The sequence below is a fragment of the Coregonus clupeaformis genome, unplaced genomic scaffold, assembly GCF_020615455.1.
Source record: "Coregonus clupeaformis isolate EN_2021a unplaced genomic scaffold, ASM2061545v1 scaf0226, whole genome shotgun sequence".
NCBI lineage: Eukaryota > Metazoa > Chordata > Actinopteri > Salmoniformes > Salmonidae > Coregonus > Coregonus clupeaformis.
In genome coordinates this window covers 168,245-182,120 of record NW_025533681.1, presented here as the reverse complement: position 1 = coordinate 182,120, position 13,876 = coordinate 168,245, and the positions used below count along the sequence as shown (strand labels likewise).

The window sequence follows — 13,876 nt, the reverse complement described above, 5'->3', positions numbered from 1 at the left end:
CCTTTGCCTTTATGACAGCTTTGCACACTCTTGGCATTCTCTCAACGAGCTTCACCTGGAATGCTTTTCCAACAGTCTTGAAGGAGTTCCCACATATGCGTCTTACACAGCCTGGAGGTGTGTTGGGTCATTGTCCTGTTGAAAAACAAATGATAGTCCCACTAAGCCCAAACCAGATGGGATGGCATATCGCTATAGAATGCTGTGGTAGCAATGCTGGTTAAGTGTGTCTTGAATTCTAAATAAATCACAGACAGTGTCACCAGCAAAGCACCCCCACACCATAACACCACCTCCTCTGTGCTTTACGGTGGAAAATACACATGCTGAGATCATCCGTTCACCCACACCGCGTCTCACAAAGACACAGCGGTTGGAACCAATAATCTCCAATTTAGACTCCAGACAAAAACCACACATTTCCACCGGTCTAATGTCCATTGCTCGTGTTTCTTGACCCAAGCCGGTCTTCTCTTCTTATTGATATCCTTTAGTAGTGGTTTCTTTGCAGCAATTCGACCATGAAGGCCTGATTCACACAGTCCCCTCTGAACAGTTGATGTTAAGATGTTTCTGTGACTTGAACTCTGTGAAGCATTTATTTGGGCTGCAATTTCTGAGGCTGGTAACTCTAATGAGCTTGTCCTCTGCAGCAGAGGTAACTCTGGGTTTTCCATTCCTGTGGTGGTCCTCATGAGAGCCAGTTTCATCATAGCGCTTGATGGTTTTTGCGACTGCACTTGAATAAACTTTAAAAGTTCTTGAAATTGTCCACATTGACTGACTTTCATGTCTTAAAGTAATGATGGACTGTAATTTCTCTTTGCTTATTTGAGCTGTTCTTGCCATAATATGGACTTGGTCTTTTACCAAATAGGGCTATCTCCTGTATACCCCCCTACCTTGTCACAACACAACTGATTGGCTCACATGCATTAAGAAGGAAATACATTCCACAAATTAACTTTTAAGGCAGAACTGTTAATTGAAAGCATTCCAGGTGACTACCTCATGAAGCTGGTTGAGAGAATGCCAAGAGTGTGCAAAGCTGTCATCAAGGGTGGCTATTTGAAGAATCTCAAATATATTGTGATTTTTTTTAACACTTTTTTTTTTTTTACTACATGATTCCATATGTGTTATTTCATAGTTTTGATGTCTTCACTATTATTCTACAATGTAGAAAATAGTAAAAATAAAGAAAAACCCTTGAATGAGTAGGTGTTCTAAAACTTTTGACCGGTAGAGTGTGTGTATATATATATATATATATATATATATATATATATATATATATATATATATATATATATATATTTCTTAACAATAATGTTTTTTATCAATTATTGTATTTTAGTTTAACCATAATATTTGTTGTATTATTTTTTGTCTTTTCTGGTGGATTAAACTGAAATTGCAACCAACTTTCTATCGCTTGTTTTAAAATTAGCGATATTTTGGAGATGCTTTCATTTTCAAATAACCGAAAGTGAGAGGTTGTAATCTGAATAAAGGGAAAAGGTACATTCTTGAACATGGGGTGAGACATTCTTACTAATCTGCTAGAGAACCAGTTCGGATTTAAGTATAACTGTTGTATGACTGAAGCCTTTAGTGAGAGGGCTAATGCTTTAATATTAATTATTTCTGCCCTCCGAATTCATATTCATTATATATATAAATAAGCCTGTTTAATTTTGTCTGGCTTGCCGTTCCAAATAAAATTGAATATTTTTTGCTCATATCAGATATTACTAAAGAGTTAATCAGGGTATTTTCCTTTCCATGGTAGCAAGATCTTATCTATATTTGCTAACTTTATATTAAAATGTATTGTAGTGAGATCATTTCTTTCTTTCGGGATATGAATATAGAGTATGTCTACATCACCGTCAGACCATGTTAATGGTAAACTACACGGTAATGTAAAAGTTGTATTTTTTTTTGTGATCCAATACGTAATATAATATCTAGATCCTCTATGAGGCTGTGGAGGGATCCAAATTGTGGATTTAAAAGAAAACATGAATCATCAGCGTACAATGACACCTTTGTTTTTAAGCCCTGGATTTCTAGCCCTTTGATTTTATTGTTGGATCTGATTTTAATAGCTAACATTTCGATAGCCATAATAAATGGATATGCCAATAGTGGACAACCTTGTTTTACTCCTCTTGAGAGTTTAATACTTTCTGAGAAGTAGCCATTATTTACTATTTTACACCTAGAGTTACTATACATACATTTAACCCATTGTATAAGAGATTCTCCAAAATTGAATTACTCCAGGCATTTATATATAAATTCCAGTTGTACTTTATCAAAAGCCTGTTCAAAGTCAGCTATGAATACCTGGCCTGGTTTCCCATGTATCGTCCATGTAAAAAACCTGTCTGATTAGGATGAATAATATCCGACAATACCTTTTTAATTCTATGCGCTTTGCATTTTGCTAGAATTTTTGCATCACAACACTGAAGTCTAAGGAGCCTCCAATTTGTGTATGGACTGGATCTTTATAGTTTCCGCTTGGGTCATGTTTCAATAATAATGAAATCAGACCTTCTGATAATCTACAATTTTTATAGGAGTTGTTAAAACATGCTAATAACGGTCCTTCGAGTACATCAAAAAAGGTTTGGTGTACCTCAACTGGTATGCCACCCAGCCCTGGAGTTTTCCCGGACTTAAAGGCTTTAATTGCATCAAGAAGTTCCTCCTCTGTAATTTGGCCTTCACATGAGTCTTTCTGTACAGCTGTTAATTTTACATTATTAATAGAAAATAAATCCATACAATTAACTTCGGTTAGTGGAGATGGGGGAGACTGAAACGAAAACATATGCTTAAAGTGTTTTGCTTACTCTTTCAAAATATAGTTTCAGTAAATTATTTTTGGTAGCATTTCTATGTTGAAGATTAAAAAAGAATTTGATGTATTTCTACCCATATTCCATCCAAGCTTGCTTTATTTTTATAATGTATTACACTTGATCTTTCTTGAATAAGTTCCTCAATTTTTTTGTTTTTCCTCTAACGTATTCTGTGCCTCTATGGTACTGTGATAGTTTTAGTGTACTGCAGTGAGTGAGTATTTCCTGCAAATATACTGTATCTCTTTTCCATGGTCTCTGTGTTGGAATGTCCAGACCTTTCAATCTCCCTCCCCCTAACTCTCTCTCTTTTCATCTCTCTCTGTCCATCCCCCCCTCACCCCGCTCTCTCTGCCTCTGTCCTTCCGATGAATGGCCGGTACAGAATGCGTTCAATCAGGTGGTCTGGCTTTTTGCTGAGTTAGCGCGAAGTTTTCTCCATGACTGCTTCCGAACATTCCAGCCCCTTTGTGTCCAAGTGTGTTTGTGTGCATCTCTTTATGTGCGTGTTTGTATTTGTGTTTGTATGGTCTGTGTGGGAGCGTGTGAATGTGCATGCATGTGCTTGTCTCTTGTAGTGTGTGTGCTGTCAGTGCTGGATGTTGAACTGGCCTGTTTGTGTTTGCCTGTCAACTACACTCCAGAGTCTCTGTCTCAAAGACAGAGACTGTGACCCCAACTTCCCCTCGGAAGTGTGTGCTTGCGTGTGTGTGTGTGTGTGTGGGGGGGGTTTAGCTGTGTGAGGGTCCGAGGATGTGTGTATGTTTGTGTAAGTCTGTTGAAAGTGCTTGCATTTCCATTGTATTTTTTTGGTGTCTGTAAGTAAGTGTCTGTACGCATGGGGAATTGGAAAGTTATTATTTTTCTACTCCGCTGACCAAGGTTGCCACCCCATCACAGAGAGTGAGAGAGAGAGTGAAAAGGGGAGAGAAAACACATTAATTCAACCCCAGCTCTACTTTCTCCTCCAAATGCACTAGAGTACACTGAAAGACTACAACCGTAATGCAGATTCTCAAAACACAATACAAAGACGTCTACAAAATTCCCCTGCAAGAGGCTACTATTGACAAGAATGATCTTTCACTCCCTAGTGGCGCAGCGGTCTAAGGCACTGCATCACTACAGACCCGGGTTCGATCCCAGGCTGTGTCATAACCGGCCATGACCGGGAGTCCCATAGGGCGGCGCACAATTGGCCCAGTGTCATGAGGGTTTGGACAGGAGGGGCTTTACTTGGCTCATCGCGCTCTAGCGACTCCTTGTGGCGGGCCGGGCGCCTGCAGGCTGACAGCGGTCGTCAGTTGAGCGGTGTTTCCTCCAACACATTGGTGCAGCTGGCTTCTGGGTTAAGCGGGCGGGTGTTAAGGGCGGTTTGGCGGGTCATACAGTGTGCATCCTTGTTGATATGCAAGTACATATTTCATATCTTTCAGGTGTTTATGTCTGAAGATGCACTCTGTGACGATAATGTCATATTTATGGTTATGCTAATTAGTTGTTTATACTGCGAGCTAGCTATTGTGAGCTGGCTAGCTCTGGTTTGGTTGTCATATCATTTCGGACATTTAACCCTGTATTTGTAAAGGATAATGTCCCTCAGTGCGTTGTTTATATGCCCTGTAATTGTATAGGTGTATGGTACATCATTATATGGGTATTCCATTGTATTTCACTGTTTAGAGGTATTCATTGTGCAGTTGTAGCCCTGTACTGAAGATGATGGTGCTATGCTTTGTAGTACACGTGTGGCTGCATCCCTTTGATCTCAAATTAGTGCAGTCACAGTCATGTTGTATTGCTCCGTCTGGTCCTGTATAGCATTAAGTCATCATAGTCATGTTATAGCCATGCATATTGTTTATAAGAGATGTGAATTGGAGATTGTATTCTGTCAGTATGAAAAAAAAATATATATATATGCACTCACTACCTAACTGTAAGTCGCTCTGGATAAGAGCGTCTGCTAAATGACTAAAATGTAAAATGAATGGAAGAATAGGAGCTGTCTCAAGCTTCCTGTATGACTCATACTCTGGCAATGCAGTACTTCGATAAAGGTTACATCCCAAATGGCACCCTACTCCCTATTTAGTGCACTACTTTTGACCAGGGCCCATAGTGCACTTTAGGGAATAGGGTGCCATTTGGGACGCAGTTACAGTCTGATTGGAAACTAAAAGCTCAGGGCCACCGTGAGATTTTAATGAAGCTCACAGCAGCACTCCTATTCAGATCTGAACTGACAATACAATATCTGTTTTGTTTCCTACTTTTTTGTCATGTTTTCATGTTCTGCCAACGTACATTGGTTTCGTGGTCTCCTGACGAAGACCCATTGCAGTTTTGAAATGTTGTAATAATTAAAAAGATATGTCTTCGGAGCATGCAGTTAGTTTGCAGATTTTTTTTTATTTGCTACCTTGTTTTCATACATTGCGGTGCAATGGTTCACTGCCTGCAGTTTTTTGTGTCATGTTAATGTTGCTAGACTCGCAAACAGTGTCTTTTTATATTTCCTTATGGATAGGGCTTTTTAACCAATAATAAACGATCTGGTAAGAGTGCCTTGGTCTATTGGATGAGTAATGTTCACACAATTTAAGTCCTCCAGGTTTTGCCAGTACCCACTTTTAATAAAGCCTTATAAACATTTATTAGCAATATAAACATTCAAAATCCTAAGCATTATAGGCATTTCTTATCATTTGTAAATTCAAAATATGGATTCATAACCATTTATTTATTTATTTATTTATACAGTATTATATTGTAATAAGCCTATGTAAGCCTACGATCCAATAGCATATCCTCTCTTTGAGCTGTTAGATTAATGACAGAGAACTAATTAGGTCTCAATACAGGGTTCGATACTGCGACCAAAACAGTCGCATTTGCGACCGTTTGACTTGGCAGTGCGACACACATTTTTAATTGGTCGCAAGGGTGCCAGGGCAAAAAAAGTACCTGGCCACGTTAGTTTTCAGTTCAAAAAATTTTATTATCATGATTTATTCAAATAGTAATATGCAATTGACCAAATACCCTGGTTTTAATGTCTATGCAAGTACCACATAGATTGTTGAGTTGTGAATGTCAGTGAAAAGTAGAGCGGTCATGTCAGGATGAGCATGCAGGAAGGGTACCACATGAGGGAGGAGGATGTCTTCCCTGTAACGCACAGCGTTGATTGCCTGCAATGACAACAAGCTCAGTCCGATAATGCTGTGACACACCGCCCCAGACCATGACGGACCCTCCACCTCCAAATAGATCCCGCTCCAGAGAACAGGCCTCGGTGTAACACTCATTCCTTTGACGATAAACGCAAATCCGACCATCACCCCTGGTGACACAAAACCGCGACTCGTCAGTGAAGAGCACTTTTTGCCAGTCCTGTCTGGTCCAGCGACGGTGTGTTTGTGCCTGTAGGCGACGTTGTTGCCGGTGATGTCTGGTGAGGACCTGCCTTACAACAGGCCTACAAGCCCTCAGTCCAGCCTCTCTCAACCTATTGCAGACAGTCTGAGCACTGATGGAGGGATTGTGCGTTCCTGGTGTAACTTGGGCAGTTGTTGTTGCCATCCTGTACCTGTCCCACAGGTGTGATGTTCGGATGTACCGATTCTGTGCAGGTGTTGTTACACGTGGTCTGCCACTGCGAGGACGATCAGCTGTCCATCCTGTCTCCCTGTAGCGCTGTCTTAGGCGTCTCACAGTACGGACATTGCAATTTATTGCCCTGGCCACATCTGCAGTCCTCATTCCTCCTTGCAGCATGCCTAAGGCAAGGCATGTTCACACAGATGAGCAGGGACCCTGGGGATCTTTCTTTTGGTGTTTTTTAGAGTCGGTAGAAAGGCCTCTTTAGTGTCCTAAGTTTTTATAACTGTGACCTTAATTGCCTACCTTCTGTAAGCTGTTAGTGTCTTAATGACCGTTCCTCCATGCATGTTCATTCATTGTTTATGGTTCATTGAACAAGCATGGGAAAAGGTGTTTAAACCCTTTACAATGAAGATCTGTGAAGTTATTTGGATTTTTACAAATTATCTTTGAAAGACAGGGTCCTGTTTCTTTTTTTGCTGAGTTTATTATCCTCTGACCTGTGCGTTGTCGGCTTCAATTGCAGTTCTTACTTTCGCCACTAAGGGGTAGTCAGACAATTTCAGGGGAACTCTATTTGGCAAGCTTGCCCTCCCGAAGTTGTTGACTTGTTGTGTTAGCAAGTTAGCTAGAAGTTCTCAGCTGTTAGCAGTTTCTTACTGGCAATAAAAAAGGGTAATTACTGAATGATTAAATGTAATAAATCAAACATTAAAATAGTGTTATAGAAGGTCAAGTAAAAATCCAAACCAGTCCGTGAATGAATACCGGTATCTATTTTACGGTTTACCGCCCAGCCCTAACACACACACACACACACACACACACACTGGGAATACAGAATGCCTAGTCTGAGTAGAATTATGCCCACAGACATTATGGCTATGAAAGTGCTACTCATCTCATGTAGGGGGCTGAGTACCTTTTGTTCAACCCACGTGTTTTTCTATCCTTTTGATATACATGATCCTTCCTCAGGACAGCAGCTGTTGAGAGGGATGAAGCAGTGCATCAAGATAATGATGCGATTATCATGAAAAATACAAACGGTTTTGTTATGACAGGCAGTCATGACTTTATTTCATTATTACCGCCAATTTATTTTGTGTGTGAAATAATTAAATATGTATATATATGTAATGTGTATATATTCATCATTTCTTTGACGTCTTTCTCAATTTCCAAGTTATCATAATTCGAGGGTTGCCAAATATTAATATATACATTTTTACACTCTCTCTCAGCTGTACATTTTCATTTTTATCCATGACTACTTCATATTTTTTCTTCCTTCAGCTCTATTAGTCATTTTACTATATGTGCACATGTTGCATTTGCTTTGAAAGTACTCTGCGCATTGCCATTCATACCAGTAAAGCAGACTTCCTTTGAATTGATGTGTTCATACATTGCTAAAAGTTCCATTGAAGACCCTAATGGAATATGCCTACCATAGCTTTGTTTACATGCTATCATTTATCATATATGACGATGTTTGTGTATCATTGTGCATGTTTGAAATTATCTAAATGAATGAAACTAAACTAAATCCCTTCCCTGTCTCCCCTGTTGACCGCAGATTGTGCAGCCTGACCCTCAAGAAGCTGATTGTCCTGAAAGAACTGGACCGAGAGCTTAGCTCCGTGGTGATAGCTGTCAAAATACAGGTGAGTCCAGGTTAAGAAGATTATGACGATTTTAAGTAATGTGCTTTGGATTGTATTAGTATCAAATGGAGTGTCCATAAAAACACAGGAACTTGGATTGCTGTTGACCATTGAAGTCTTGTGTTATGGGATGGTTTGGGAACAACTGTTTGCGTCAATTGGCCGATACTATTTTCTGAAATAAACAACACAAAATCAAAGGACTATATCAAGGTCAATACTACTAGTCAATTTACTCAAATATGGCAATAACTAACAAAAGCTAATGGCCAACGAAAGCTCATGGTCGGAAATATGTTTCACTTCTCTGTGGTCCTCCTTACAAGCTATTTCTATAGCCCTTGCAGATATTTTGCACATCCTTTATTTCATGCACCTTGGCAGAACTGCGACGTAGCTACATACTTTTTCCTTTCACACCTGACAACCTCCCCAGAATCTCTCCTTCCACTAAGCTCAATAGTCTCAGAGGACTGCCCAGGCGGTTACCAAGGTGACAGCTTGTTCGATAGGAACAGAGAGAAAGGAAAAAGATGACAGTTATGTGGGAATGGGAGTCATTACCGACCGTTACTTTAGGCACTCTGCATTCCAAAGTGGTCGCTTTGGTCACGGTATGGCCCAGTGCTCGCGTATTGCTCAGGGTTCTGTGCAGTCAGAGAGAAAGAGCATTGTGTGGTTGAACTGTGTTCTTTCTGTTCTCTCTAATTACTGGTGGTAAATTCACTGGTCATTTGCACTTCAAGAGTATTAAGCGGTAGATTATCAGAAATCTTTGCAATAATTCTATATACTGTACATGGCATGCTTACCTTTCAGATGCACACAGAGATCTGACATTTACTATATTGGTTGGATTGATTTTTAAATACATAAATATATTTCACTTTAATCTAAGAGGTCCCCAACAAGTCCGAACCTTTTGACATGGTCACTGGTGTTGTACAAGGACAACGAACCTCAAGAAATCGAAAACATGTCAGCATGACAATTACAGTTCATCAGGAGGTTGAAAACCTGACCTGAAAACCCTAGATGGCTGTTCCCTAAAAGACCCTGAAGTGTCAGTCAATATTGCCCACCACTGCTCTGTCCTCAAGTAACTAGGTACTTCAGCACATTTCTGAGAACATCATTCCGGTCTATTCATTTCCTCCTGTGTTGATTGTGATGGCTAGCTAGCGCCTGTCTCAGCAGCCTGCCTGCTACGAGTAACTCGATACTTCAGCACATTTCTGAGAACACCAATCATTCAGGTCTATTAATTTCCTCCTGCTTGCTACTTGTCAGAAAAGGCACTTAAATGGCCACATCTGATCCTCTGATGACGGCATGTTGAGCGGCAACACAAAATAACCAAAAGTTGCAGTGTAGGTAGGAGTTAAGACTGGTCTCGACTGCTCTCTATTCCCCATTGACAGGAGGAAAAAGAGTGTGAAAAATGTTTATTCTTGGTCACTCTGAATCTCTAGCTACAGAACTCAGAAGATTGTGGTGGTTTTTTTCCGTATGTTAAAAGCCGCTAATGCATACTTGTGTTTGGTCCTTTCCGTTTTTTGAATGCGTTCAGAAATGAGTTAATTGTATTGTCATTGGGCTAACCAATAGCTTTGGTTGCAGACTTGTCTGAAGTCGACACCTACCTACGCACTTAGTTGTCTGTCAGTGCCTGATGGGGCTACTCTTGGAAGCCACATGTCTTTTCTTCCTGCTCTGGTATCAATTAGCATTAGTGTCTTGAAGTAGCTAGCACCCTTTTGAGTTTGCTGAGTCACCATGAGAGGAATGCAGATCCGAATCCAGATTTTTCCATGTTTTGTTTTCCTCACAAACTTTCCTCCTCCCTTTCGTCTCTAAAGACTGAATGTATTGTGAAGTTTCATCACTTTGATAACTGTCTGCTGGTCCATTTTAGTACAGCTGTGTGCAACAGCTCAATAGGAGTTTGATGCTGACTGCTGCTTTTCCCTGTTGTCTTGTTAGCAATTAGCGTGTTGCGTTTCCAGTCAGTTGATTTGGATGTCAAGCTAGACTATCCTCCAGGGGCGGTGTGTTCATTAGGGCGATATGGGCGACGCACTGCCAAACGGGAAAAGCAAGGGATTTTTTTTCTAATCAATTATATCACGGCAACAGTAGTTATCAGTGTTCTAATCTAGACGTCTGATCTGCCACTAAATGTCCAATCAGGCTAAAGTCGTGCTTCAAATGGCCCCGCCCGTTTTGGGGCGATTTCAGTCAGGTTGAAAATCGCCCAGAAGTCTCTCATAGCCTCTCATGTAAAATCTTTTTTTTCAAATATCAGAGCTTTCAATACAATCTCTATGGGTTTCTGAGGGCTTGCACTTACGCGCTTTCGTCATACGTAACATAACCATGAACGTAACTAAGAAAAGAGCGGGTAGCAGCGTCAATCAATTCACGTACTACTATCAAGATGGCTATAGCGTTCAGTGCAACTCGATTGTCTCTTTGAAAGAAGTTCACATCAAAGACCATTCAAAACGAGCTACTGGAGTGTATGCTAGCGGTCATGAGGGAACATATTGTGGAGGAGGTGAAGTCGGCGAACTTCGTAGCTATCCAAGCTGACGAGACCACGGACGTTTCTACACATACACAGCTGGTGCTGAGGTACATAGATAGCAACCACAGAGTGCAGGAGCGCTTTTTTGAGTTCCTTCCCATCTCGGAATCAACCTCAGTCTCAATCGCCAGTGTGCTTTTGGAGAGACTGAAACTGAGAGTCAAACTCATTGCGCAAGCTTACGATGGAGCCAGTGTGATGAGGGGAGAGAAGGCTGGTGTGCAGCAAAAGGTACGTGAGCATTTCAAGAATGCCCATTACGTGCATTGCTATGTGCATCAGCTGAATTTTATGCCTGATTTCAATGAGAAAGTCATTGACCGCTTTGCTGCATTGAAAGAGAGAAGAGAACAGTTTCAGTACAAGTAATGTAGCCTCTCTCTCTCTTTGTCCCTCCCTGTCTGTCTCTTTAACACACACCGCCCAAATCAGTTCACAGTTGATGTTGTTTAAAATAGTTATTTTTCATTTAAAAAAAGTAAAACTTTTTTTTTACAAATCTATACAATTGGCCAGAATATGGTTGTTCATATTTACAAATCTATACAATTGGCCAGAATATGGTTGTTCATTTTTACAAAGCCATACAGATAGCTGTGTTTACCTTTTCTAGAAATTATTTTCAAATTCTGTTTTCAGGCAAAATGTCTATCACTGTTCATTTTCACAAATCTATACAAGAGGGCAGAATATGGAAGTGTATAAACATTTCCTATTACCAATAACTTGCATCAATGTTTTCAGTAGCCTCTATCAAAAGCTCCTGCTTGCTTGTTGTGAATTATGCTCAGGTGCACATATTTCCAATTCAACCATGAGGCCTTTTTGAAGCAAGTAATGTGTATATCAGTATTGACTTATATGCTGCCCCTGTCTTCATGTTGTTGCTGGACATATCTTTTTTAAAATGTGTGTAGGTCACCTAAATCATCAGAAAAATTGCCCCCCCTGAGAATTTTTTCAGGAGCCGCCACTGCTATCCTCCCACAAGAAAACCAAACAGTCAGCATGGAGACTAAGAGTTAGTGAAGCGCTAACTGACCATGATAGAAAGAAAATAAAACAATCTCTATCTTTGTTGTTGAGTTTTTCCCCCTATTTTTTTCTGCATGTCACTGGACTTTTCCCACGAATTCCCTGTTGTCTTAAATGCACCGTCAGTGATGGCTACGCGTATGAACTGGAAAGGATCGTCTGTAGCCCCACCCAGTGACCTTTCACTACAGCAGAGTGCCGTAGTGTTGTTGTTTTGGGCTAACGTTAGCTAAGTAGCTAGCATTTGGAACAACGTATTTGGAGTAAACTTGAGTTTCAACCGTAGGCCTAAGCATGTATCAATTGAAGAGTCAGCTGAAGCTTGAGAGGAGTGGGAGATGCAGTAGAGGAATGAGACAGAGAGCTCGTAATGAGGGCGACTGGCTACCTACTACTCTGAACCGTGTGTGGTGATCTCCCGAGTGGCGCAGTGGTCTCACTAGATCCTGGTTCGAATCCAGGCTCTGTCGTAGCCGGCCGCGACCGGGAGACCCATGGGGCGGCGCACAATTGGCCCAGTGTCGTCCACGGTAGGGGAGGGAATGGCCGGCAGGGATGTAGCTCAGTTGGTAGAGCATGGCGTTTGCAACGCCAGGGTTGTGGGTTCGATACCCACGGGGGGCCAGTATGCAAAATACAAAAAAATAATGTATGCACTCAGGAGAAGTCCAGTGGCTACACGACTCGGGGAACTAGCCCTCTACAAGATCATCACCAGACTCTCCCCTTAGCAGCCTCCTGTGGTATATGTACACATCAATCATATCCCTGACCTTCCTCTGATCAAGCCATGAACTGTACATCTCCATCTTTGAGGATGCATGCACTCAAAGCCTTGGCCTCTATTAGTTGATCTAGCCAACTATAGGTAGACTACTAGTGATGATGTATTGCTTGTTTTTTTTGCTTTTGGTGCACTTTCAGAAAATTATGAAAAGCGCTATAGAATTCTAAAAATAAAATTATTATACTAAATATGGAGTGTGCAAAGCTGTCATCAAGGCAAAGGGTGGCTATTTGAAGAATCTCAAATATAACATATTTTTATTTGTTTAACACTTTTTTGGTTACTACATGATTCCATATGTGTTATTTCATAGTTTTGATGTCTTCACTGTTATTATACAATGTAGAAAATAGTAAAAATAAAGAAAAACCCTTGAATGAGTAGGTGTTCTAAAACTTTTGACCGGTAGTGTACATATACCACAGGAGGCTGCTAAGGGGAGAATGGCTCATAATAATGACCAGAATGGAGCAAATGGAATGGCGGAGCAAATGGAATGGCATCAAACACCTGGAAACCATGTGTTTGATGTATTTGTTAGCATTCCACTAATTCCGCGCCAGTCACTGCCACGAGCCCATTTTCCCCAATTAAGGTGGAACCAACCTCCTGTGACATACACACACACAAACACACACATTGAGTGTACAAAACATTAGTAACACCTTCCTAATATTGAGTTTCACCCACTTTTGCCCTCAATTTGTCGGGGCATGGACTCCACAAAGTGTCGAAAGCGTTCCACAGGGATGCTGGCCCATGTTGACTCCAATGCTTCCCACAGTTGTCAAGTTGGCTGGATGTCCTTTGGGTGGTGGACCATTCTTGATACACACAGGAAACTGTAGTTCAAAGGCACTTAAATATTTTGTCTTGCCCAATCACCCTCTGAATGGCACACACACACAATCCATGTCTCAATTGTCTCAAGGCTTAAAAATCATTCTTTAACCTGTCTCCTCCCCTTCATCTACACTGATTGAAGTGGATTTAACAGGAGGTGACATCAATAAGGGATCATAGCTTTCACCTGGATAGTCTGTCATGGAAAGAGCAGGTGGTGTTCCTAATGTTTTCTACACTCAATGTATATCTTCACACTTACATAAATGTGCCAGTGAAGCATAGGAAATAAATAGAAAAGTGTTGTTGCTCTCAGAGAGCACAGCACAACAATAAATGTCAAAATAGCATACAGTAGCGTACCGTGTATTTTTGCTTAAGGTTCTCCCACTTCTTTTTCACCCATGCAGGTGACAGCAGCCCCTCCAGCTCACACTCCTTCACGTAGATCCTGAAAAGACATGATGAAGTACAACAT

General features: G+C 40.9%; 2 protein-coding genes across 3 annotated transcripts in view; one reads left to right on the top strand and one right to left on the bottom strand.

Annotated features, from left to right (window-relative positions):
• LOC123484199 (phosphofurin acidic cluster sorting protein 2-like) overlaps positions 1-13,876 on the top strand; it is a 104,352-nt gene that overhangs the window by 37,945 nt on the left and 52,531 nt on the right. For both annotated transcript variants that reach the window (XM_045214261.1, XM_045214260.1), the window contains exon 2: positions 8,059-8,146. In XM_045214261.1, coding sequence (XP_045070196.1) covers positions 8,059-8,146 — 88 coding nt within the window. The remainder of the gene's footprint in view (positions 1-8,058; positions 8,147-13,876) is intronic.
• Positions 1-13,876, bottom strand: part of LOC121572372 (procathepsin L-like) — a 75,322-nt gene that overhangs the window by 60,490 nt on the left and 956 nt on the right. Inside the window, exon 2 of the mRNA XM_045214263.1 lies at positions 13,762-13,849. Coding sequence (XP_045070198.1) covers positions 13,762-13,849 — 88 coding nt within the window. The remainder of the gene's footprint in view (positions 1-13,761; positions 13,850-13,876) is intronic.